At 41.7% G+C, this 27,098-nt stretch overlaps 1 protein-coding gene across 3 annotated transcripts; it reads right to left on the reverse strand.

Moving 5' to 3' along the window:
* pax2a (paired box 2a) lies at positions 1–25,991 on the reverse strand. 3 transcript variants are annotated; one of them, XM_068327184.1, is made up of 12 exons: positions 25,364–25,991; positions 23,678–23,843; positions 22,413–22,610; positions 18,811–18,896; positions 18,446–18,565; positions 17,485–17,529; positions 10,594–10,769; positions 8,575–8,695; positions 3,245–3,454; positions 1,839–1,940; positions 497–583; positions 1–316 (listed from the first exon to the last, which is right to left on the reverse strand). In XM_068327184.1, the coding sequence occupies exons 1-12, from the start codon at positions 25,404–25,406 to the stop codon at positions 243–245; spliced, it is 1,428 nt and encodes a 475-aa protein (XP_068183285.1). In that variant the 5' UTR covers positions 25,407–25,991; the 3' UTR covers positions 1–242. The 3 variants fall into 3 exon arrangements, with proteins under 3 accessions (XP_068183285.1, XP_068183286.1, XP_068183287.1); XM_068327185.1 differs by lacking the exon at positions 3,245–3,454 and adding an exon at positions 6,474–6,515; XM_068327186.1 differs by lacking the exon at positions 3,245–3,454.
* Between the last annotated feature and the right edge of the window lie 1,107 nt (positions 25,992–27,098).

Here is a 27,098-nt window from a genome sequence, read left to right on the forward strand (position 1 = left end):
GTGAGAGACTGAGGGCATTATGGGTGAGTCCTCAACACCCGTGGACCTTTTTGACCCAGAAGTGTGGAACGCTTGAGCTGGACTGGCATCAGCCTCCCCCGTTCCTTCCTCCACATGACGTAACATGACAGGAACCCCCTCAGGATTCCACCTCGATTCCCTTTGACCTCAGTGTTTCTCAGACAGGGACAATATGGAAACCAATGCCCTGGCCCTGCAGTTTGAACTGGTCTCCATGGTAACTAGTGGCGGTCATAGGCAGTGGCAGCAGTGGGAGGTGCAGAGCCGCGGGATGCGGCGTAATAATAAGGGGAACCTGAAAGTTAACAGAAGAAGAAGTCGTTGCAATCTGTGAAGTGAATTATCATGTGAGACGTCTGTAAAAATGTCTATTAAAGCTGTAGCCTGGCAATTGTTTACTGTTGATTTATATATATAATTAAAATTTTAAAATGCTAATGTTACAGTTTTTATCATTTGAAAGAAAGTTGCTTACTTAATAATGCTGGATTGCTGAACCGCCATGCTTCGTTGTAAGTTGTGTATTGTGGATGAGAGTACGGGTTTCCTGAAAAGTCTCCTCCTGGAGAAAAAATTAATAAAAACAAAAAATGAGCAAAAACACAATGAAATGACTTATGTTGTAAAACTGACTTACATTGCAGCATGCAGTTACAGTAAATACAGTATAGCTTTGTCTCCATAGTTCCTTCAGGTCAAGTTATTGCTCTTTTTTTTAATTAAATGAAACATGATGTTTTTATTCCTGCTTTTAAACAATGATGCTTTACTTCATATACCATTCCATTAGAGTCAGAGACTCTCACTCTCAGATTGCGGCGGAAAGGACAGCAAGCTGAGGGGTTGTCAGAATGCTTCTACAGGTTTCTTTCTTTTATGAGGTTGTAAAGGTTCAGTTTTATATGAAGCTGCTGAAGAATGGCCTTTTCTTTTAACAGTGTTTGGGACTAGTCACTAAATCTTAGTCTTTCATCACCAGATAAAAAAAAAAAATCTGCTATAATCTGTAGATGATGTAGGTGGCTGTTATTCATGCACACTCTCTAGTGGCATTATAACACTTAGGTAATTCTTAATTCGAATGAATTAATCTCACTTTTTATTAAAATGTTAGCTTCATGCACCCTGAGCTCACTTGTAAGTACTGCACGGCGGCTTTGATTATTGCTCAGTGTGAAAGGTGCATGTCTCTGAGCAATAAAGGGAATTGTGTTTTCAGTTGTTGGAGGGGAGATCTGTACACGCTGGCAGCTGAAGCATCCTCACCGCTGGTCGTGTAAGTCAAGCTCATCCCTGAGAGAGATAGTGATTTAAATATTTACAGGCCCTCCACGCCTCTGTGTTTTGACCCTTAACTGTTTGCTGTGAACCTGAACTGCAGGTTAAGTAGAGGGGAAAGAGATATGCTCCATAGCCCTGGGTGTCCGGGGAGGCGAGGAGGAGACGCGCAAAAGCAGTGTTTATCGATGAGGCTGGTGAGAGTGTGCTGTGTGGACACGGTGAGGGTAATGAGTGCTGGGAGCTGGAGTGTAACTGAGAGGAACTGTCCTATCTCACGGCCACTGATTGTGGTGATCGCCTATCGAGTTCAGCTAATGTCCTCCTGTGCAGACGCTAACCACAAGCTAACCACAGTCCAACAAAGCAATAACAAGCTTGCTTCAATCCTCTGAGTCAAGAGAAATGCTTTAAGGGTTCTTCCACCTTTCAACGTTATGTTGTACGTATACCGTTAGAGACACAAAATGAAAGTGCAAATAATGATCAAAGTAAAATGGATTGAAATCATTGAAAAAAATGGGAAACTGGTCCCTTACCAGGAACCATTCCAGCAAGTGTGGAGGTGGGGTAGCTGCCTTGTCCTGTAGGGGGGACATGAGGAGGGTAGCCAGGTAAGGTGGTGCTCGCCATGTCTCGACCTGGACACACAAGGGAAAATGCACAAGTCTTGAATAAATACCCAAATACATAAATTAAAAATGTTTCCTATTTAACATGAATAAAAATATATTCATTTCCTTTAAAATATATTTGCTGTTGTAATCAGTCCCATAGAAATTTAAGATCTAGGTCACCAGGATGGCTAAACATAGCCATATGAAAAACTTCACTTCTTTTTAAGCGTCATTGTATTTTTGCTTTTATTCATGTGCAGCTTAGATTCTAAAGTCTAGATATTTTGTAAAGATTCATTTAAAATCAATAAAGTGATTTTAAAGCAGTGCCATTGTCATTTATAAAGCACTGCTGGTTAGTTGACTCACGAGGTGCTTTTGCTGGTGTTGGTTTGTTTTTTTGTCTACTGGCAGTATTACACAGAAACTCATTGATATACAATTTGAAACTAAGTGAGATGTTATCCATATGACAGGCAATAACTAATAATGAATTTTGGAGAAGATCGGGATAAAGTGGCAGATCCAGAAATACTTTTTCTTTGGCTGAACATTTGGATTTTGTCAACATTTGTTTGATGAAACTGAGCAGAAGTATGGCTATTGCTTTTACTGTATGAGCAGTAACGTAAAAAACAATCTGTTCAAACATGCCAATCTGACAAACATCTAAAAGCTGCAGCAGATTTTATGAAACTGCATAGCCATTATCATAACGGGTGAAACCTGGGTACACTCTGGGCAAAGGAAATATGCATGTTATTTATGTATCATGTTCATTTTAATCATTTTTATGCAATCATTTAATCAGAGAATGCAACTGCTGCGGCATTAATATGCCAACATTCCGAACAAATTAAGTACGAGAGGAGCATTATGTGCTCTCTGTGCTCTTTGCTCTACATTCACTCCAGTAATTAACAGGGACAATATGGGGCCTGACGGGAAGAAGGGGGCACACAGGACCCGATACAGGTCCAAAGCAGGCCCCAGCATCAGCCCTCTATCTCTGCCTCTGCACCCCCCACCCCCCCTCCCTTGGCCTCCTCTGGCCCCTCAGACCATAGGCCTGTCACATAGCTGGAAAGACCTGGAGGCCTTTTGTTAAGCTGTGAGACAGGCGAGCGGTCGGAGCTGGTGAACAGCATGGTGGAAAGAGAGAGAGCGCAGTCGTGGTTAATGAGGGTTAACAGTCGGTGAAGGATGGGATTGGTGGATTCAGTTTGGTGTATATAAGAAGCTCTGATTTAAAAAAACAGAACAAAGGTAAATAAATTACTTTAACAAGCTTTTGATCTGGTCATGCAGCCTTCTGGGTGAAGTTGTACCTGCTATAAAAGGCTGGTTGGCATACTGGCTGTAGCTGTGGGCATGGGAGAGGTAGCTGGGAGTAGAGGCATCTACAGAGAGGCTGGACTGGTGGGGCAAGATGTCAGCTAGAGCAGTGTCCCCAACAGAGGAGGGGGTGAAGGGCGCAAAGGATGCCTCATGGGGCTCCCGCTTTACACACATGGAAGGTGGATATGATGCATGAGAGTCTGCCGGGTGGAAAAAAGAAAAGAAAAAGAAACTCCATGTAATGAAGTCATGCAACTCCACACATACTTTACATGCATTCATAGCAATCATTCAGACGAATGTATGGAGGAATGGATGTTCAGCTTTTGTTAATGTCCAATAACCAAAGAAGGTGAAGCTCAATTTGTTTGCACTACACCAAAGGTTACAGCAGGAGACACCAGTCTACAAATCCTTTTCAAAGTTGGGGTGCATGTAAAAGGCAAACTGAACGATGAGAAACTGACTGCGCATGAACTCATCTTTTACCATTTCAGGATCCAAACACTTCATATGAATTCTGAGTTGAGATTATTTCATTTACATAGCTTGTAATAATAACCTCTCATGTATCAGGCAGCAATTCATTCAACTAAGTGGAGCCGTACACCAGTGAAATATTGCAACAACACACCGTGCCTGATCAATCAAGCTCAGATGAGTGAAAAATTTCCCTGAGGTTTTGGGGAAAACAAAACAACATCATTTAAGTCTTTCTTTCTCACCACAGAATCACTCCCACAGATAATCCAACAATCGCCTCGCAGACAGTTCAAAACTCAACAGTTTGCTCTAATTTGGCTGATGAGTTCTGGCATCTTTCATTTCCACCGGCTCTGCCTCTTGAACCTATACAATCAATGTGAGCTCTGTCTCCAGCCACTGAACGTCTGTCCCAGAGCCCGGTCTGTTTGCTGGGGCCTGCAGGGAGAGATGGTTCTTTCCCGACACCATGATAGCCTCATTAGCTGCTTCCCCATCATTGTTATTTTACAACAGGACTGTGTGTTGCGATTCCTCATTAAGATCAGGGCTGGTCTATGGAGTGGGACTCAATCCACCAATCCCCTGTCAGCCCTATGAACCTAAAGCCACGCAACCCAATTGAATGCTTTCCCATACAAATATACAGGAACTTCTCCAAATCTTTTGTCTCCCTATGAAGAATGTAAATCAAGATTAAGTTAAGGGTGATGTAGTTAGATATTTAGTTTGACAAAATATCATTTTCCAAAAGAGGGGGGAAAAAAGCGCAGTTTTAAACAATGTCTTCAAATTATGATCGGATCGTTAAAGAGAATGGTTGACGTGAATTTTGTGACAGGAACAGAAATACTCTAACAAGCGGGTTTTGTTTTTAATTGGATGGCCCTAAAGTTTATCCCATGTACCATAAAAGTATGTCATAAATTTACTGGAAACAGGGACAGAATAGTGGAATGAGTGCAAACGACCAGCCTAAAGTTCTGGTCTTCACTTAATTAAATCTGTCATGTTGCTGTTAAACTTAAAAAAAAAGCTTTTGAGGTTCTAGTTACCCTGAGATTGGTTTGAGTTCCTCGCAGCAACCATCCACTCCCACTCACAGGTACAAGACAATAATGCAGAAACACCAGAAAAACACTGGAATTTAACACGAATCATGATCACATGCATTTCTCTGCATTTCTCATCACACTAATCCTAAACTATAAAAATAAATGTGGAGGAGAAGACAGACTCCACAAGGGTTGGACTTAATTAACACAGTTCAGCCCGTGTTGCGTGTATGTTAAATGCCCCCTGCTCATTTGGGTACTGTAATTCATTTCTGTAGTTCATCACACTGCTTTGCCCATGTAACATTTTGGGACATTCGTCTGAATTTTAGACTAGTGGTGGTGTTAAGTGTATCTGAGGCTTCCTGGATACCGCTATATGATTCTGTTATCTCAGCATCTGAGCAACCGTTGTCGAAACAGACAGAGGTTACGAAGCAACAAGAATGGCTACAAATGTGCGTTCAAGACCACTGAACTCTGAAACTAATCAGACAGGGTGTTGCTTATTGTCCTGGAGACGAAGCAGAGCCAGAGTAAAAGGAGCCTGTCAAATCACAGGCCCTGATGATGGAGATGGAAGATAAATTCCAGGTCCTTTGGGACTCTTCTCCCACATCTCCAAGAGAGCAGAGGAGCTATAGAGTTCTCTAGCATCTGTCTTGACTCCACCACCGACACCACGTCTGCAGACCCCATCAACCATAGAAATGAACTGTTAAGAATCCACAACATTTGTTGGAATGATGCGTAAAGAAACAGCAGCCATCTCTCAGGTGAACATGTCATCTTGAAACTTTGTGCACAAACTGTTTACTGACAGAACGCCTGTTTTTAAAAAGCTGACATTCAATCAATGGAGAACTTCTAAACTCGTATATCCCAGCAACACTCTTCTTGTCAAAGTACACATTAATTTTTACATCAACCTCAGATGATTAAACTTTCGGTCTCTTGTGTTTTTAATGAGAAAAGAAGAAAAAGGGCGTCAGTTGTGAGAAGGTAAAGAGGTTTTGCAGGGAATAGTTTGAATTCTTGGATCATGGACTTTTCAAATATGTGGCCAAAGGTTAGAGTGCCATCATGAGGGGCAATATAAATATTCATTTTCATGCTCTGCGTTTTGAGCATTAAGTGAACTGAGCAACTTGTCACAAGGCCACAATCTAGATGTGGCTGGTTGGGTGTCTGCTTGCTGTTTGCCACAAAGCAGAGACTAGCTGGCACTGCCGAGCCTAACATGGGATCAAACTGTGATGTGCATGTCAGGCAAGCTTCTCACTCATAGGCACAGAAAAATATAGTTAAGAAGATAGAAGGATGTATCGAGAGACTTGTAGTCCGGAGGGCTTCCCATTTACACCCAGCCTTCCCACCGGATGAGCAATAATCAAGCCCAAACAACACAGAGATTGACTGCTGATGAGTTTCTACTGTAGTACAGCATTATATGTTCCACATTCAACGTGTGGTAAATGTAACTTGTATATGTATGATGCAATTTCCTGTTACTAACGACAACTTGCCAATGATTTGTTACACTTCTCTTAATGCTGGATATGATGTTTCTCTATTTTTTTTACATGATTGTAGCATTAAGATTCATTTCAATACGAACGCTATATGAAGTGGAAATAATTTGATCATGATCGGGAGCATCGGGACATTTCAGGGGACCTACGTCTCTGGCTGTGCTGTGGCCTCCTCCATAGGTTTCCGTCTCCTTCATACATTAAACAGAAGAGACAAAAGATGGTCGACATTGCTTTCATTAGTGCCCTTGGAATGTGAAACCAAGCACTTCATTAATCATTCATCTTTAATAGATTATGCAAATTTCAGGACATAAAAATCAACAAGATCAATAACTGCATGAATTTTAATTGGGAGCAGAAAACATTTAAGGAGTGAATATAATCTTGTAGCTCCAGTATGAGAGCATAATTTAGTGATAATTGGATACCAGCCTAAATGAAGAAGGTAATTTAGTATTTTTCAGCCTTGCATACTTTCCTATTTACAAGGTTTGCTAATGGCAGAAAAAAATGCACTGATAACCTACACCCAATCAAATGCTTCATGCATTACTCTGCATAGTCATTAAAATTAAATAATGAAAGCTTACTAGATGTTACTTTAGGGCTGAATTTCCTCTTGAAAATAATCACAGTTTTTAATGCTTGTGCTAATAAATGTTGTCATATTCCACTCCACAAAAAAAAGTTGATAAGCTGCTTCGTTAAGCAATCTGTGGCCCCTACATGTTTCGCTTTAGGAGGCCAAAGGCCCCCAGGTGACTTTCAGGCCACCTGCTATGGGTGTGCTCTCCAGAGCGAGACCGACAGTCCAGTGTAAAATACAAAAACACACCTTTATTCTCCCGACTCCCAAATTTCTAGGGCAAAAAACTACCTCCCACATATTTAGGAAAAAGGAGTCTTTCTTCCCATGCCTCTATTCCTGAGTGCTGGGCTAAACAATAAGGATCATTCAAGAGGGGTTGCTGCAGTTTTCAATCACAACGTCCACCTCTCCACTTAGTCTCTCTTGCACACAGTGGACTCATTGAATTTGATGGCTATTGAATAATTCTGGTTGTTTTTTAGAGGGTGGTCTATTATTTTGAGTCTGTGGGACTGTCAATAAAGTCAGCCTCTCCTGGGAAAAAAAAATCTCAGCACCCACAGAGAAGCAATATCTCATTTAACTTGGCGGTCTCAAAAGAAAAAAAGGAAAAAGATAAGCCCATATGATAGGTTGCGTTTCAGTGAGTTACATGATACAGATATTTAAAACTACAACATACTATACGCATAACACCTGTCATTACCTGCTGGCCTTCATCTGACGTTAATAACTTGCATTATACACACAAAGCATCAAAGTTTCTTTCACAGTTTGCATCTCCTCTGTACGTATCTGAGTCTGTCTTTCCTTCCACGGCGTGAGGCAGCCAGCCAGCCAGCCAGCCAGCCAGCATGCTATTCCAGACTTTGTCAATCAACAGGCTATCATAGCCTTTGATGACAACATCGTGTCATGGCGAGAACAGCAGCTGTCTCTTATGAGAAGTGCTCCCAGTCAATCTGTTAGCGGGACAATCCAGGCAAACACAAAACCCAGTTAGGAGCGGTGTGTGTGAAAGGCCTGCAGGATTTAATGGGCACAGATGATGCACTGCCTTTGTCTGCCTCTCAGAAATAAACACCAAAGGGTAACTCAAAAAATTTACTTTTAAGAGCTTTTCAAAATTGAAGGAATTTTATATATCTTTTGAAAATATGTGCACTGTAAAGAAACAGCGATAGAAATCTTGACAAGTCAATAGTCCTGATTGTTTTCTTGGAAGAGATTTGTTTATTGATATCAGGAGACACATAATCCTTAAGAAGATTATGGGCAAGTTTGAGTGCATTTAATCTACTAAAAAGCTTTTCTGTTTGCTAGGATTATATTGGTCCTACTGCAATAGTGTTCACATGTGGGGTGTGTTGATTAAGGGATGAATAATTCAGAACGATGAGCAACTCGAAAAGCCTGATTCACCAGTGTGAAGGGAAATTTAGTTGAAGTTTTCAAACATCATGTCTCTGATGTTTTTTAGTTTTATTTTAACAAAAGAAACTTGAAAGAAAAAGTAGGTACACAGCTCCTTACTGTATGGAAATGCGCAGCAGGAACAGTGCTATAAACACGTTGCGTTTGTGCGTCAGTCCTTTGGCCATCTTGCTGCAGCTGTGTGTGTTCTTTTAGGGATCAATCTAGCGTGAGTCAGATTGTACCTGTCACAACAGAGTAGCTCTGGGAGACGCTGGAGGCGAGGTCGGAGCTGGCGCTGGTGGAGAGGCTTGGCTTCACGTCTTCCAGGCCAGCGTTCAGGGATGGGAGAGAGTATTCATTCGCCTGCAGAGGAATGCACAACAAACACAAAAATGTACCAGTGAAGAAATGCACATGCGAGCAAGTGGCAGTGATACACACTTTTATAAATTTTTGATTTTACATTTCAACACATTTATGAGGCTTATATGACTCATGTACTGCTGTAAGATTTAAAGCAGATTTCCCACTATAAAAAAATGTACATGAAATATGTCTGAAGGAAATCACTGATGGATTTGAAGAAGCTGTTGCTGATCCTCTCACTGTTTCCATCTGAATATTTTCCTGTGAATTCACCACCAACCCCACCCTCCACCTCCAAAATGCCTCAACCTGTCCTGTCCCTGCTTTACCAAGACCTATGATGTATGCACGCATAAGGGCTTGTCTGAGGGAAAAAAAACAGAAAGGGAGAGAGGGATGAGAGAAGGATTGGGAGAGGAGTGAAAGGACGGGGTGTCAGCTGGCTCTTTGTGCTCCACTGCAGTCATCCCTGTGACCAGTCAAGGGAGGAGACATTCAGGGCTTTGTTACAGGAGAGACATGTGGTGTGTTTTTTTTTAAAGGGGAGTACATCCTCAAAATCAACCTTTGTGCTTTGCCTCAAGGAAGAACACATAAAACTGCATTTTCAACTGTAGCCATGTTTTACAATTTATCACTCAAAAAAAAAAAGTCGTGTTCAGCTGTGGCCAGAAAGATAAACTAGATCAATTAGGAAACTCTAATATTTATTCGCTCTTTAATCCGAAGAATCCTGTTTGTTAATGTGATAACATTTCCTGACACGATTACTCTTCTTTGAAAGGATAAGTGTGTGTGTGGATAGGTTTGAGTCTGTGAGCGCTTGTATCAGAGTGTGCATCTGTTTGTGCCAGTGGGATGGGGGTCCCACAGGGGCAAGCTGGTGACCCCAGTCTTGTCTGCCTCTATCCCAGATAAACTCTAATTGTCTGCTTACAACTGTTCCCTGGCACTAGGCTGGTGTTCTTCTCTATTCCACTGGGCCTCGGCAGCACAAGAGCCATTTTGTCATGCAGATGGGCTTTTGGGCAGGGCTGGGCAGGGTTGGGGCGGAGGGCGAGTGGCAAGCATAGAGGGGGCCTGAATGACCTGACCACATGGCTGCCAGAAGTGTGGGAGGGATGAGGCCTATTCAGCTTGGCCTCTTCAAAATGGCTTTTTAATACCCTGATGCAGACACCAGACAAGCCCCTAATAGCCTAATATCCAATCTTTTCACCAGTTTAAGAAAAGGAGGGGGTGTTGGTAACAGGGGAAAAAAAAGAGGCACACCGAAAGAGTAGAAAGAGGCCTGATTAATATTACATTAAATTAAAACTGATTTTTCTGGACCATTCTGATGCTATTTTTCACCCCCCTCCTCCACCTTCTTCTCGCCTTTTTAATACCTTCTCCTCCACTCTTTGTGATTGCAAGTCATTTCTAATTCGTTTTGGTATTGATCTTGCCGTAGAAATCACTTTGGTAATTAGCTGCATTAAGGCCTGTATAGCAGGCAGAGTGGCTGTCCCTCTGATTTATCGCTGCTGTAATTCCCCGTGATCGCACAGAGATGAAAATGAACTCAATTAGGACACTACTAAGGCTGCCTGGGCACCCACATGGAGTTCCAATGGAAAAATTAATAGTCTCTTGTTGTTTAACAGTCTAATGAATGTAAATAAAGGTTATCCACTGTAATAGGCTGGAGACTAGTAGGCTGATTTGAGCAAGAGGTTGCTAAGAGCTTTTCATCACCCGTGTCAGTCTGTGTACCATTTAATTCCCTACGCTGTATGATGGTAAAAATGACTGCAAAATCTATTTCACACAACTTAAGGTCAGACAGGAAAAAAGAGACGAGTGATCGGTGGAAAAAATGCAAATGCAGGAGAAAAAAAAAGTGTCAGGCCAACCTGTTCGGGTTTGATGTGTTCTGAGGTGGGGAAGACATCAGGGTATGAAGGACGCTCAAACACACGGTCCAGGGCCTCGAGCTGCTGCTGGGTGAAGGCATCTGCTCGCAGGTGCTTCCTTAAACTCTCCACGCTACCCTGAGAGTCGCTGCCAGGGCCAGATCCATCAGAGCCATCTAAAGAGAGAGAGAGAGAGGTGGAAAACATGGTGCATCAGGGTGCAGCTCTGGTCTGCTTTCATTGATTTCATCCTAGAGGGCCAGCAATGTTAGGTATGTTAACGGATCTTAAAGTAATGGCATGAGGAATAGGAGTAAATTTAGGAGGATCCACCTGCATGTCTACCTTTTATCTCCTCTGTTTGTCACTGCCTCTTCTTCTCATGCACATATACACTCATTTAAACACTCCTCTCCTCTCCTCTCCTCTCCTCTCCTCTCCTCTCCTCTCCTCTCCTCTCCTCTCCTCTCCTCTCCTCTCCTCTCCTCTCCTCTCCTCTCCTCTCCTCTCCTCTCCTCTCCTCTCCTCTCCTCTCCTCTCCTCTCCTCTCCTCTCCTCTCCTCTCCTCTCCTCTCCTCTCGTAGCCACCCATCAGCACAGTCATCATGTGATAGGTCAGTGGTAATTGATGGATTACCTTCAGTGCAAATATATACTTGTAAGGGAGCGCATGTGTTTCAGGAGGAGAAAGTCAGGCTAGCGATTACATACAGAGCCTCTCATTCTGCCAGCGGGAAATGGAGAGCCATTATTTAACTGCACTATTTCCTCCTCAACATATTGCCCTTACCCCCCTAACCCCACCCCTCCCTTTGCCCCCCCCCACCCCACCACATATTGCCTGTCTCTGGAAAACAGAATGGAGAGGGGACGGCGCTCAGGGCCGAATGAGGACGGGGCGTTGAGGGCAAGTGTATGCATTTCCTCACTCGGTCAGACTCTATATAAACAAATGAGCCTGTGCTTCCCACATTCTCCTGAACTTTGACCTTATCAACTTGGCCAGGGAGCCTGCCACCACCGCTGCAGTTCTCCCATTGCTCAAGCACACTGGAAGAAAAAAAGAGAATGGGCGACTTAAACCTCCAGCACAGCATCCCAGGAACCTCCAGTCCACTGCCTGAGTTCTACTGCCCCCCCTTTCTTCTACCCCCCCTCCACCACCACCAACAGCGGATAAGGGCTTTAGCTCCCATACAAATCTGTCATTCTAAATTTGCGGCAGATTATGTTCTCTCCTGGGTGAGCCGGTGGTGATATATGATATGCAAGGCCGCTATTGATTGCCTGATCCGCCAGCAGAGGAGGGAAGCGAAATGAACTTGGAATGAACATCATGCCTCAACTCATTGTGCGTATAATACTCTACTTAATCCCACATTTTTCTGTGCCATGGAATTCAATTGATCAATCATGTTCCACTGATGGTACCATTTCAGGGGCGTTATTGCCATTCTGCTCGGCTGCTTGACCTTTTTTCAATGGCTGAGGCCAGAGGATGAACCCGGCTTGCAGCGAGAAATGGATCCATGGAGAAAAATGGAATAGAGGACTCCAATTGGGTAAAGGTGTGCACAGATGGGCTGGAATGTGCACATGTTTCACTGCTAAAATACTCTGACTTTACCTTTTTGCAGGATTTTTAAAGGAATATGTTTTTTTCTTGTGCCACATGTGTTTTTCTCATCTTCAGTTAACTGAATATTTTAGCACATCTAACTTTTTTTTCTCCAGCAGCTCCCTTGAGGGGAAGAATGAGTCTTCTGCTGGTGGAGCACCATTAGTGTTGCTGTACGAAACTCAATTGTTGTCTCTGGTACAGAAGAAAATGGAGTCATTAATTACCCTGAATCAGCTGGTCTGAGAAAAGAGTCAAGCTCGATCAATAGCAACTGTTTGTTATTCACTGGAGAAGCATGCTTATACTCAGAGCCTGAACCTACAGGATGTAAATTCTCATCACAAGATCTTTCATGGTGCCCTTTACTTGAACATAAACCGAAGCAAAATTAAAACCCAGTTTTGAGTTTTAATTAAGTGTCAGGCACATAAATAGTCTCCAAAGTTTTATATCTGAGTGTTACAACAAAATCTACGAAACCAACATGAGATTTCTTTGCTTTAAACGCTTTAATTTGAAACATAAAAAAAACCCTTCAATCACTTTTGATGAAGGTATTTAAAAATAAATAAATATTGTGTGAATTTGTATCAAATTTTTAATCATTGAGATGTAACTTTCTCTGATCTTTAAATAGAAACAATTTATTGTCAGAATTTGCCATTAAAAGTTCATGTTTGACATATAGCACAAGCTGGCTGCAAAGAAAATCAGACCCATCTTTTGATAGTCAGCGTGTCAAGCGGAGTGTGAAGCTCGACTGTCAGATTGCCTGCCTGTGTGTGTGTGTGTGTGTGTGTGTGTGTGTGTGTGTGTGTGTGTGTGTGTGTGTGTGTGTGTGTGTGTGTGTGTGTGTGTGTGTGTGTGTGTGTGTGTGTGTGTGTTAATGATTGGTTTGTTTCATTTTCCCAATGTTTCTTCAACCCCCTTTGAGCGTCTCAGCAGGTATACTCTTATCAGTCCTGCAGCACCTGCCGACTGCGTCTTTTTGTTTTAACACCAATGTGTAAAGCAGTGAAACAAAGATAAAAACAAGACTCTCCACCAGTGACAGTCCCTGCAGCAGCCCTAAATCAACACGCTTTCTACTAAACACTTCACTTGATCAGCTCGAACAGACAGATGATGTTTGACGTCAATGTGTCCAAAGGTTGCACATTTCAACACAATTTATTTAAACATTATAGGGGGGGATTCTGCTGCTTTTTACCCAGACAAACTCAAATAATGCACACAGAACTTCAATCCTTGTCTTAGAAATGCAGAAATGAAATGTGAAAGTTGCTGTAAAGCCTTTTGTGGCCATGCACTTCTGCATCTGAAGGCAAACATGCACAGGGTTAAGAAATAAGAGCAGCTACTGTGAAACCCCAATGGTATCAAAAGCTGTTCTTTTTTGCTTTGTCTCTAAGGGGGATGCTTATGTCCTGTGGTGGCATGGTGGCACTTTATGTCCTTCTTTCATCTCCATTGCTCCTGTGATAAGATAACTCAGAGGATGGGTGAGAGGGGGCTTGTTTGAAAGGCAAATGAATTCCTGTGCACCGCCTCGTTCTCTCCTTATATCAGTGACACGGGGGTTTTCCTAGATCAGAGGCAGTTAGTCCTCAGCTGATAGATGAAATGATGCTATCACACATTGCGCATCATTTGTTGATGTTTTTAAAAATGCAATTATGCTTGGGAAAAAAAAAAGACAGAGAGAGCACAAACAAACTGGTATACCCAGAGGGTGAACACTCCTCCCCTGTAAGCCAGCTATATTTATGAAACCTCTGAAGCAGAAAGGAGAGAGGTGGGTGTGGGAGAGAGGGAGAGAGAGAGGCTGCAACACCGCCATGGTTGTTATGTTGTGTCATGTTTAAGAGCTTTATTAATTCGATTTAGCACCACCAACCAGTGTACTGACTGTCAGCAGGCTCAGAGATGCTTATTTGATATTTGCGCTCACTGCTAGAACTCAGTATTTTGAAGCTTATATTTATTTTGTTTTTATTTTTGATTTCATTCACAGATTTAGGTAGATCACTACAGGACGTCTGTGATAAACAAAAATGCGCAAATGTAACAATACCTTATTATTATTATTTGTAATAGCTGATAAGTCGGTAAAATGAGGTGACCTTTGATTGAAAGCTTGGTGTCAAAGTGCCCCCGAGCAAGAATGAACTGAACTGTTCCTCATCTGTTCCAAATATTTCTGCCAAATAAATCTGAGGAAAATGGGTCAAAAATAAGTTTGAAAAGTGTGTTGTTTTTTTTAAATTTGCAGGACAAATACATAATTTAGGACTAATGTGAGGAACATTTGTGCAGCACATTGTTTTCTCCATCCCCGTTTATTATTTTTCTTTATTTTTCTAACGTCCTCCATCCAATATGTAGAATATTTGCGGAAATGCAATTAACAGTTTGCGTCTTTTCTCTTTACCGCTTCTCCCTGCTTAAGCTGAGTAATCCATTGCTCCATTAAATCTCAGCATTGCTGCCCGTAATTGACTTTTCCCTGACATGATTCCTCTCCACTGAGTGAACTCCGTATTACATTTTGTGACGGATCTCATTGTATATTGTTTACAACTATATGTGGGGTCTCACTCAGTAATGTCACTGAATACAAATGGTTAACCCGCAAGACTGGGAAAAAGAAGGCTGACGATAAGAGGAGAAATTGAGTTGAAGAGACAGAACGACAGAGATAGAGCCGAGGAGGAGGAGGGGAGAAATGCAGCGTCGACCCTTTTGTGTCCTCCTCTACTGTCTAGGCCCTAACAGCTTCATGTCTCTATGTTACGCTCGGTGGCCCCTCTCAAACCTGGGCTTTTCTCTGTCGCATACACCCCATCAGGGCCATCATGGTGCTCATGATTCTATTTATTTCTGTCTCACTCTGGATGCATTTATTTTCTAAAGTGATCCTCCATTGACTCATTGTCATGGAGTGGCTTGACTAGTCAACCAGTGCAGACCCAGGTTCAAATCCATACGCTGACTGATTCAAACTCCACAAATAGGTTATATGTGTTAAAAGATTACACAGCAGACCGTCTGTATAGGACTAAATACAAAGTCAGAACAGAAACTAGATCAGTTTTTTCCCCAGCTATTGAGCAAGGCTGATACGACTCTGGCTCTTGCATGTGTTTTTTTTTTTTTTTGTCATGAATGAAAAAGGTACGAGGCCACATTTTTTTTTCTCCCCCACTCACACACTCATCAGCTCCTTCTACACTCATCCCACACCCACGCTACAATCACAAGTTATGACCTTTGCTTTCTCCATCTCATTTATCACTGTAGCTTCCAACTGCGTGTCCTCCCTAGAGCTGTACTGGGCTCCTTCCAGGATGTGGTAAGTCAACGATGAGAGAAACGTACGCTTAGGTCACATCAACCTGACTCCATACAGCAGCGGGGTCAGGAGGAACCTGTCACTGTGTGCTAAGACTGGGAAAACACTAGATTTGCATAACAAGCCATGTTTCCTTTAAAGAAAGCGAATTAGAGCGGATATGTCTCATATGACAGCGAGCTTAAAATCTTTTTTTTGTTTGAGAAAATGACTGGAAGACCGGGAGTTTTTTTCAAATGAGTGCACGGGACTTCTAGCATTATACGGTCACAGAGCAGTGGCCACCCAATCCTCTCTAGCATTTCTTGGCTACCCACTTCCACCATAGGTTTAAATGTGTGAGTTAGAGCATGCTGTACAACAGAGTAATTTCCTCACTTCACTATTAATGCTTTTGGCAGGAACAACATTCCATTTCCTGTAATGAGATACACAAATAAATCTGGCTATGGATAGATTTGGGATGAGGTGGCAATGGTGGTGGTGGGAGGAGGAGGAGGAGGAGGAAGAAGAGGAGGGAGGGGGCAAAGGAGGGGGGCGCATTGAGACGCGTTCTCCTAGCACTGGCATAATTGGTATCGCTGCTTGCAGACATACAAACCAATCTCTCCACAGATAGGGCTGAGACTCTCTCTTTCCCCCCCTTAAGGCTATTTCTTTTGTCTTTTCGATAGCTTGCACATCCATGATAGAGAGGAGGAGAAGGAGGAGGGGGGATGTTAATTTGTGAATTAATAGCTTTTCTCTGCAGAATTGCAAATTCTCTTAAATGCCACCGTGTCCACCACGTGAGGAGTATCTGAAACTGCAGACACACTCAACACGCACATTTTTTGTTCATAGGTGTGTGTATACAACATGCGCGAATCCCGAAACTAACTCTTGCTCAACTATCACTGATGGCTGCCCAGACCTCCTTCTTTCTCCTCCTCTCACACACCCTTTTTTCCTCTCATTCCTCTTATCCCCTGCCTCTCTCATTTCTCCTCCCATGTTCACTTGAAGGCGTCCAGCGTAACATGCTACTTTTAATTTGCAATAACACATGACAAGGAGAGATTAATGGCTCTTATGGCACCTATGTCCCTGACGCTCGTCTTACGGGGGACCTGGTGTACATAACGCATGTCACACTACATTATCTCAACAGCCCTCCAGTAATGGGGACCTTTATTCTCCCTCAAAGGGCAATCGCTGACTTCAACCTCCACCCAGAATATACGCCACCACCGTCACAACACTGGCAGTACATGGGTTGAGCAAAGGTTTTTTTCGTGTTCATAAAATGGACATGATGTAGACACAAAAATGATGATGCTTCAATTGTCAAAATCACAGTTTTTCAGACATGCAACAGTGTGAGTTATTTTGAGAAAACATTAAAGAAATCCCCCATTTTTAAAATTTACTCCTCTACTCATTTATATATTTACTGACTGGCCTGACAAGATAACACAGCAGGTAACTATTTAGCTAGGGTTTTTATATGGTCTGAGCTGAGATCAGCTCTATAGCTTAGTTTGTAAATTATCACTGATTTCATTTAAAAAATATGAAGAAAAAAAATTACTCTGAACCACCAAACAGGAGTGGTGGATTTCTTGACACAATAAGCACAATTATGGAGAAACTACACAGTGTGAATTATTGTAACACAATTTTAGTTGATTATTAATTGTATCTTGTTGTTGAAAGTAGACATTGTATAAATTGTAAATAGGATGCATTGGATAATCCTGAAGAGTGAACAGCACACCCTTAGAGTCACTTTATTATTTTTAATATTATAGAAAAATCTCCCCCACCTCATCCTCATAAACCCAAACCCTGAAACAGCAAAAAACAGCAATTTAGTAGGAAAATATTTAGTCATCTGATCGACCAAAGAGAAAGAGAAGATTGTCTAACTTCAACTTACAATGTCCTATTTTCCTTCCATCCAAGTGGTTGCCACTCCAGAGAACTAAAGAGACAGAAACATAAAAGAGGGAAGCGGCCTGTTTTGATGAGTGTTCTTTGGGATCATTTTCAACCATATCATGCCATCAGCCACCTCAAAGCAGTACCACAGGATAACACTTGTGCACACACAAACATTCAGAAACACACACAGGCACATGAGCAGCCCCCTCCCTGCCTCCAACTGTCTGTTCCTACACCTGTTCAGGCCTCCACCAGGGACATGTTAATTCATAGGCATTAAAAAAGCCAATTGTTTGTAAAACCGATAATCTATTAGCCCTCAGGCAGTGTGTGTTCACTCTCTAGCCTTGCCTAGGAATGAAAAATGCTGGCTGGGACTGAATAGGTTTCCACTTAATCTTTGAGCATATCTAGGTATATTTCTTGTCAGTCTCCTGTGACTGCAGAGAAAAAAATACTTTATTTTAATGCTGCTCATCGCCAGAGAATAAAATATACTGCAGTAAAAAAAATGTATCTGTGCATCAGTAGAATATTAACTTAGTGATCGACAGTATCAAGCTTTCTTTCCTTCCTTATCTTAAGTTATAGAAATGAAAGCAAAGAGCAGCAGCACTGATGCCTCGCCGAGGGGGATTAGAGTCGTATGACAGCTATATGGGATATCTACAGTACGTTTGAGCATGGAATAAAATTGAGATGGAGCTCTGTGGGTATATGGTAAAAACACAGGGCATCAAAAAGCTGATTGAATCGCAACCCTCTCTCAACAGTCTTCCTGCCTGATATACAACATAACAAGTCACTGGAGACAGCACACAGAAACACACTTGGCTGCAGCGCTGTCATAAATGCCATCTTCTTAACACACAGGGATGGAAAAAAAAAAAGTAGGCGACGAGTGAAGGAGAGCATTAAAAGGATGGAAAACAAAGCCGTCCTGTGTCTTCCCTTACCGTCGTCTCGTTTCCTCTTCTCACCGTTGGAGCGAGGGATGCCCAGGATGCCGTTGATGGAGTAGGATCCGACTGGATCGGTGGAGGCGCTGGTCACAGGGGGCGAGGCGGTGCTGGGCACTGATAGAAACAGCTGAGTTAGTATGTATATGTGTGTGTGTGTGTGTGTGTGTGTGTGTATGTGTGTGTGTGTGTGTGTGCGCGTGCGCGTGTGCATGTGTGTGTGCTCTTTCAAGTGCATGTGTGTTAAAATGTGTGTATGCTCATGTTCAGGAGTTTTCTTTCTGGTTTCTCTGGTTTCACCAGGTCTAATTGGCTCATACGGCTGTGCTGTAATGTGTGTGTAGCCCTTTTTTCGTACTCACCTATGGTGTGGCCGGGCGTGGAGAGTGGTGTAACAGATCCGTCAGGGGATGGGTGAAATGGCTGCTGGACTTTGGTGCGGATAATCCTGGTAAAGTGAAGAACATACAGGGACCAATCAATACTGCTTCCGCAGCATGGAGATTTCACACCATCTCAGCCTCTGGGACACTTAAACATGGCATATTAGGTCCACTTAGGTCACCACATGTGTAAGCGCTCCATCGTTCGGGCCGCTCGTATCCTCACACTCAGGCCCTTGTCACAAATAGCCAATCTCTGGGCTTTAGGGGCAATCTGTCTGCTGCAATGTGAGTCTGAATGGGGGGCTACCCCCTGAGATTGTAGATTCAATCTAGGTGGATTCTGAGGTTAGAAATATGATAAAGTCTCCATACCAGAAAGATGTGATGTGGTGGGAAAGTCTTCATTGCACTTTGGTCTGAATGATCTTGCAAACAAAGCATGAAATCACATCAATTCACCTCAATGATCAGCTTCACTGGCTTTACCTGGCCAACTCTAATAATGTCCCTCTCCTTCTCCCCCACTGCCTCCTTTCTCCTACTTACTCACTTTCTCCATCTCTCACACCTGATATTTCACGTCTCTCTCCTCCAACCTCATCCGCTTTTCTCAGTTCTACTCCACCGTCCAGTGCGCTTGATCCTTTGCTGTACTTTTAAAGCGTCTACCTTCAAACACCTTTCTTTCCCTTCACTCTCTCTTCACTCTTCTTCAATTAATTTCCCCATCCTCGCATATACTCTCTCTCACCTCTCTGACGACTATTGTATTTTTTTGTAGTCTTTGTTTTTTGGAATGACACACAGGAATCATTGGCAGCTCACAGCGGCTATTGATTGAGTCTCCAGCGAAGAAGAGACGACAATAAAGAGCTCCCAGGAGCGTCAAATGCAAATGATGCTTTACAAATGGCAGGAAAATAAATATCTTCTTTTTGTTGGACATGAGACCAGCATATTTTAAATGGTTTTGCACTTTAACAACTAAATAAATTTTAAAAAACCCTGGTACTATTATCTGAGAAGTTCAACCATGACAGAAGCTGGAGACATTAAAGGTAATGTAATATTTGTAAATTTGAGACAGAAAGTGAAAGTGGGATTTCAACAGGCTCAGATTGAGCTCTTATGGGAAACTACTGCATGTCTTTAAACAGTGACCAAGGAAATGTTGTAATAGCCAGCCGAGCAGGAGACCAGTAAATAACAGGCAGCGTTGTGTACCAATAGAGGTCCCATAATGGATGTCCTCTCATGAGCTGATTGTGACAACACATCTTTACACACTATAGATTAGACAAATGGCATCCACATATTCGTTCACCATCCAGCAACGAGCTATCAACTCTGGATCAAACAGCTATGGTGTGAACTTCCTCAGGGGCCAAAACATACATCAGGCTCTTTTCATTCCTCTCACTATCTCATGTGTCCTCCATACTCTCTCCTTCAGGCTGCCCAACAAAGGCCAGACCACCAGAAAACACACATCAATATTTTATTTGAATTTCTAACATCTGACCATAACATTTATCTGACCTCATGACTTCAGGGAGCTCAGCAAATTCAAGGCCTTTTTTCAAGTCTGTGTTGTTGATGTTGAATAAGATATTTGGATAGGTAAGTGTAGGGAAAAAAATAAACAGTAAAATATAAAAAATAATACACTTGCATATTCAGTACACAGTATATATATATATATATATATTTGAGGTTAAATTATAAAGCTAAATTGTGTGTCATTCTCTTTGAAAGCTGCTTTGGACCTTGAGGTGACTTCTCTGTACTCTGCTCTTTTCAACAGCCACAAAACAAAGTGCAACCCAGTATCTGTGTAATATTTAATAATTCATGCAGGAAAAATGTGTTTAAACCCATGGCGTCCTTCTGTAGTAAACAGAGCAGAGGTCAGCCCCTTAACCACAGAGACCACCAGGGGTCCAGTGTTTTTTTTCTCTATCCGTCCACCTTTTAATTCTTCCCTATAGCTCACTTTCTCCCTCCTCCTAATATTTCCCCATCCTTGCTTTAAGGCTAACACTGAGATACAAAAACAACATTAGATATTTGAAGTAACTTTTAATGGGTCTATTATAGGGATGTATTTCTGGATCTGAGAGTTTATTAACATTTCAAATATAGATAAATTGTTATTCGGCGGTAGTGTGTGCTTTTGTTGGACTAAAACCTGCTTTTTTATTATGTTGTGATTTGTGAAGTCATGCTCTAAAAATTAACAAAGCACTGTTATGCATTTTAACTGTGTCCAGCCTTTATTATTAAAGTACTGGCTTTGGTCTCAATTTAGTCTCAAACTAAAGGCATTAACTATTTTCCATAACACATAAAACTAGATGTGTTTTCTCTGGTTTTCTCAACACATGAAAACAAAGACTAGTGAGTTTGGACTTGTTGAAAGCACAATTTCCATGGCATTCTCATCTTTTCTCTCTTTTCAGTGAAAGATTCATCTAACTCCTGCATTTAGCTGGATGTGTTATGAGACTCTTCAGCTCATTAAAATGTAATGCCGATGGCCAGCTATCTGGAACAGTGCCTCCTAACCAAAGTTCATCACTCGCAGGCACTACGGGGCTTTTTTTTCACTTTGCTCACATGCACTGGGGCATTTCACCGGCGTCGTCTGTCTAAAGACACTTTGTGCACTGCTGTCCTGCTTTATGCAGAGAGGTGAAGGTGTAGGGTGTCTCTTCCTTCGGGTGCTTCAGTGGAACAGAAACTCTTTTATAGTCCATTTACGCAGAAAATGTTTTAGGATGGAAATTCGGTTCAGTCTGTATTTTCCTGAATTTATTGTTGCCTGGTTTTACTTCAATAATAAATGAATAAATTACAACAATCATCTGCAGTTCAAAACCTAGAGGACTGATGTTAAACGCAAATATTGTTGTTCGTGGATTGCCTTCTTTTAGAATTTTACTGAGTGACCCGTGGCTATTTGGAAATAATAATAATAATAATAATAATAATAATAATAATAATAATAATAATAATTAATAATAATAATAATAATAATAATAATATACTAGAACTATTAAGCTCTAAAATGTGGGATTTGTTCCACGTTTGCTTGGGTGTTGGAAAAAGAGCGAGTCATTGGTAATAAAGAGGCTGACGCCGCCTCTGTCGCAGTGTGGTCTCCGTATTGAACGATTTTGTTGGGTATTTCCCTTTGCCTCTGGATCTGGTTACGCTGTATTGATCGGTTTTTATCGAGACAGATGTGATTCTCCGTGGCCCCAGCCTCAGCCCCCGTGCTGGCTGTGTTGAGGAGGGCCGCACAGGGGGATTGAATTGCACAGAAGAGACCACCCTGGACAGGCTCGACTGGAAATGACCGCAGCTCAGCGTCGTGCGCGAAGATAAGAAATACCTATCTGCTCATTCCCGAACTGATTGGTCCATTTTTACGCACGGCATTTTCTCATTCTTTCTTAGCTGATTATTTCTAGTATGATCATATTTAAATAAATATTTGGAAAAAGAAGTATTAGTGCTTTGTAACAACCCTGTTTTTCTTTTCTATAATAAAGTCTGAAACTGTTAATTGCGCCTACCTGTTGATGGATGAAACGCTGGGGACAGTATCGTTGTCGCAGACGGCCTCAGCCAATAGTCGGTCCCTGATCTCCCACGCGAACATGGTTGGATTTTGGCGCTTATATTCAGCTATTTTATCCACCACTTTCGGAGTTGCGACCTTTGGTTTGGAGCCACCAATAACTCCGGGTTTAATACTGCCGGTTTCATAGTACCTGCATGGGGACAGAGTGAAAGCATCAAGTCTGACTGACTGAAATGTGACATGAAAAAAAAAAAATCCTTGTGTGAAAACAAATGTCCGCCTACCTTCTGCAGTACATGTAGGGTATAAAAAAGATTTACCTACAGATATGACGGTTAAATCTATTAATTGATCTGGAAAGTGTGAACTTAAATGAGTGTCAGCTGAGAGGTGAACGGATCTTCAACGAAAAGCAGTGTAATTAAAACCACACAATATAAGCAGTGAGACGGACAGAACAAAGGACAGTTTAGCTGTAAAAGCACATAGTCTGAACCTCATCTCCAGTCTGCATGAGCTGATAGTAGCATGCACGACATGCCACCACGACCTATTGGTAAATGTTGGTGACAAACATTCAGTGTGTGTGAAATGGAATACCTCTGAAATGCCTTCTGATAGCTGAAAAAAATATATTTCAAAATATTATCTCACAGCATCTGTGCTCTGAAATATATGCTGTAGACCTAATTTCTCAGGATTTACACTGACGAAAACGATACGAACATAAACACTATTTTTCTATGGGATTAAGATATACTCAAATGTCAGTTTATAGAGGCCATAGACTGGAATGTTTTACCTGCAAGTAATTTTCTATATTGCGTCTATAAACATGAAAAGTCACATGTAAGGTGACCTAGTAGAACTTTAAACACTTTCCTTATAAGCCAGAAGTCTCTTATAATATTAATATATAGCATCTCTTCTCTTATAATATTAATTACACCCTCATATTCCCCTAGGATAATTAGTGTTTAACTCTCCCACTAAATTTTATATTTTATGATGCTTTTCTCTTGCAAGTCTGCAGGTCATAAAAAATCTCGGACGCAAAGGGAGAGAGAGAGAGAGACAAGGAGAGAGAGATAGAGAGAGGTAGGAGAAAAGAGAGAGAGAGAGAAGAAGGGAATGTGACCTGTCTATATATAACTGATGGTAAAGCTGAAATAGAACTGGATGCGCATAAACAAGCTTGGAAGATTGATGTTTGACACAAATAAGGCTCTATAACGCTAGTGGATCTCCTCCTTTTACCTGCCGAGGATTTTGCTGACACAGCCGTGACTGACCCGTAGCTGTCTGGAGATGTCGCAGGGCCGGACGCCCTGGTGGGCCAGCTCCACGATCCGCTGCCTCACCACGTCCGGGAGGGGTCTGCCGTTCACAAACACCCCGCCGAGCTGGTTCACACCGCCGTGCCCTGCGTGGGTTACAACAGCAGCACAGGGGAGCATAACATTACATACCTGCAGAGGACACGTCTGCGTTTCATTTTGTTTGTTCATTTCTTTTTATTTCCGGGGAGAAGTATTTAATTTTCACTACAAAAAATTAAATCACAGCCCCGTTCCACACAGTATAATACACATACAGGAGCATGTTGCTGAATTACGAAAACCTTTCATTTGAAAGACTAATAATAATATAATTATAATAATAATAATGATATTATTATTATTATTATTATTATTATTATTATTATTATTATTATTATTATTATCATTATTATTATTATTATTAATAATAATAATAATAATAATAATAATAATAATAATAATAATAATAATAATAATAATCCCTGGTATATGTTGAAGTAAAATGAGAGAAAGAATCCAAAATGTGTTGTTCTCAGGTCAATAAAACAAAATTGAACAAATAATATTAAGTATTAAAAATGCTCTCTTGTAACTGCAAAATAAATACAAAACTCCTCTCTACCTGTAACGCTGGGCTGCTTAGTGACAGTTTTCAGAGAGCATCTTCTCCACTGCAGCCTAACACATGTCGCAGATATTATGTTTCAACCTGTTTAATTTTCCTTGCACAATTATTGTGAATAATTAAAATGAGCATTGATAACTCATATTACAGACGGGGGTGTCGCGAATGAGCCGGAATAAATAATTTAGACACAGCCCGGCTCTTCTTTTACCCATATCGTATAGAGGAAAACATGAGGAAAATAAAACAGCTTAATTATTTCACCCTCAGTTTTATTCTGAACCACCTATATACATCAAAAGTGAGAACTCCTATAAAGTGTTTGCATCCATTTACACACAACGTGCTCCTGTGTCTCTAAGGTAGCTGTCATTTCACAGGTAATAAAAGCTTTGTATTTAAATTGGGGAGTTTCTATATTGCCTCCTAAAAATAAATGTAGCTCAAACCAGCCCCTATATAGTATGATAAACCCCCAAGTTGCCCAAAGCTTTACACAACAAACTACTGAAAATAAAAATAAAATAAAATTGAAAATAAGCTCTCCTATGGCTCATGTGCTATTAAAGTTCACCCAGAATCCAGGATGCAAAAGTACTATTGACTTTTAAAGTTTTTTACATTAAAAAACGTTAAATTTTAAAACTAATTTATTCATTTTATTTCTAATTAAAACAAAACAAAACGCTTAACTCTGTTTAAATACCGTTTCCTTGCAAACTTTTAATTTTTGTTATAAAAATTAACGTAGCTAAAGGTATTTTTAAACAAATTTATCAGTTTTAAATGCCTTTTTTCCCCCGTATGTAATAACAGCCATTGTACTTTATATGTGTTCATGTCCAGGTCAGTAATAACACGTTGGTTAAATAAATGATTAAAAATATTAGAGATCATTACCGAATATTTTTCTATATAACGTCAACATGCTCCGTATAATTTGTGGGAATAAATTTACCAAGCAGCCTTGTTGTGTATGAACTCATTTAGGATACTCACGGTGCATCGCCGAGAAGGGGTCTGCTTTGCAATGAATATCCATGGGATAGCAAAGGAAAGAAAGGTAATCGGCTGAGGTCGCCGTTTCGCCTCTGTAATGCAGCTTTACAGGAGTAAAAAAAAAACAAAAAAAACAAAAAAAACCAAAACCAAACACAAAAAACACGAGGATTTATATTGAACCGTCCGTTGTGGGGAAACGTCCGCAGGCTGCAGCAGTGAAAGACTTCTAGAGGAGATGTTTAAGTTTTCCTCCTGTTCAGCTCATAAGTGTGCAGAGGGGCTGTCAGGTGCGGAGCATGACCCACGCGTTAGAGGAGCGCACCAGCCGCAGCGACATGGACTCAAAACTGGGTCACTCTTTGCGTTTGAAGGACATAATTAAGAAAACTGGAGTAAGGCTCGGCGTCCACGGATCCGCTCGGAAATCTGCAACCGGAAAAAAAAATAAAAATTCCTCTCCTCTATCGGCGTGGAGGACCGGCGGGGCTGTGTGGTTTAATCAGATGTGGGCGGAGATGACAACAACATGGACACGGCGCGCTACAGAGCAGCGGACGTCCCCCTCTCCTCCAGAATGGGCTGTGCCTGAGCGAAGCTTTTGGCTGAGAATGAAACCCCTCTCCCTGTGTGTCTGTTTCTAAAAGCTGCAGTCCCACATACAGATCACCCCCTCCTCCTCCTCCTCCTCCACCTCCTCTTCCTCCACCTCCTCCTCCTCCTCCCTCCTACCTCCATCCCACAGATCCCTCGCATAGAGATGGATGACTTGTCAGACAAAGGCAATAGATTCCAACACTTTGTGATTCGCCCACGTAAAAAACCTGCAGCTCAAATGAGGAGGTCTCTGCATCCGACAGTCAGGAAGGGGAGGGAGATGAAATGGGAAATGATGAGACTTTTGGGTGAAGAATCAAGGAAATTAAAGGCAGGGGTAGAAGAGAGGTATAAGCACTGCGAGGCAGGTGTTTGTTGGAAGCGACACTTCTGAAACGATAACTTACAGGGACCCCCAATAATCACATGATCACACTTTGGGGTTAAAACAGGTGACACGATACGTTTTATAAATGATATCAAAGAGTTAAAACAATATATCAAAAAAGTAACTATATTTTATGTAAAAGTATTCTTGCAAATTAAATATTAAACATGATTAAGTTGCCCTTTATTTTTCCAGTTGCGTCTGAAAATAAATACAGCTGGCAAATCACTCGGCTGCTGGAATAAAATCTCAATTTTAGATTTTTTTTTTTTTTCATCAGACAGAAAACACATTTTGGCCTAACATAAGGTCGTTTAATGAAATGTGTTTTAACAGCATGTCAGACTGCTTCTCGTCGCAGATTCATGTTATTTTATCTGAGAAAAAAAGACCGTCGCAACGAAATTATCTACATTCAGAGTCAGTGTCCTCTTAATACCAAGCTGCACTGCGTAAAGAGAGTGGATCCGGTCTAACACCGAGGTGTGTGCAAGGTGAGCTGGGAGCCTGCAGAGGGAGAGTCAGTCAGTAAACCATCATCATCATGATCATCACTGTCCCTCCCCTTCATCGCTCTGTAGATGGCGCTCACACAGAAGGTAGAGCCCGCTGCGCTCCTGCAGCTGGACGGGCAGGTAGGGCTGCTGCTGGTGCTGGTGGTGGTGGTGGGACTGGTGGGACTGGTCGGGTCAAAGGTTGGGTCGTAAGCCTACTGTAGCTTAATTATGCCCCTTAATCTCTTCCTGTCGA

This window comes from Antennarius striatus, chromosome 11 (genome assembly GCF_040054535.1).
Source record: "Antennarius striatus isolate MH-2024 chromosome 11, ASM4005453v1, whole genome shotgun sequence".
NCBI lineage: Eukaryota > Metazoa > Chordata > Actinopteri > Lophiiformes > Antennariidae > Antennarius > Antennarius striatus.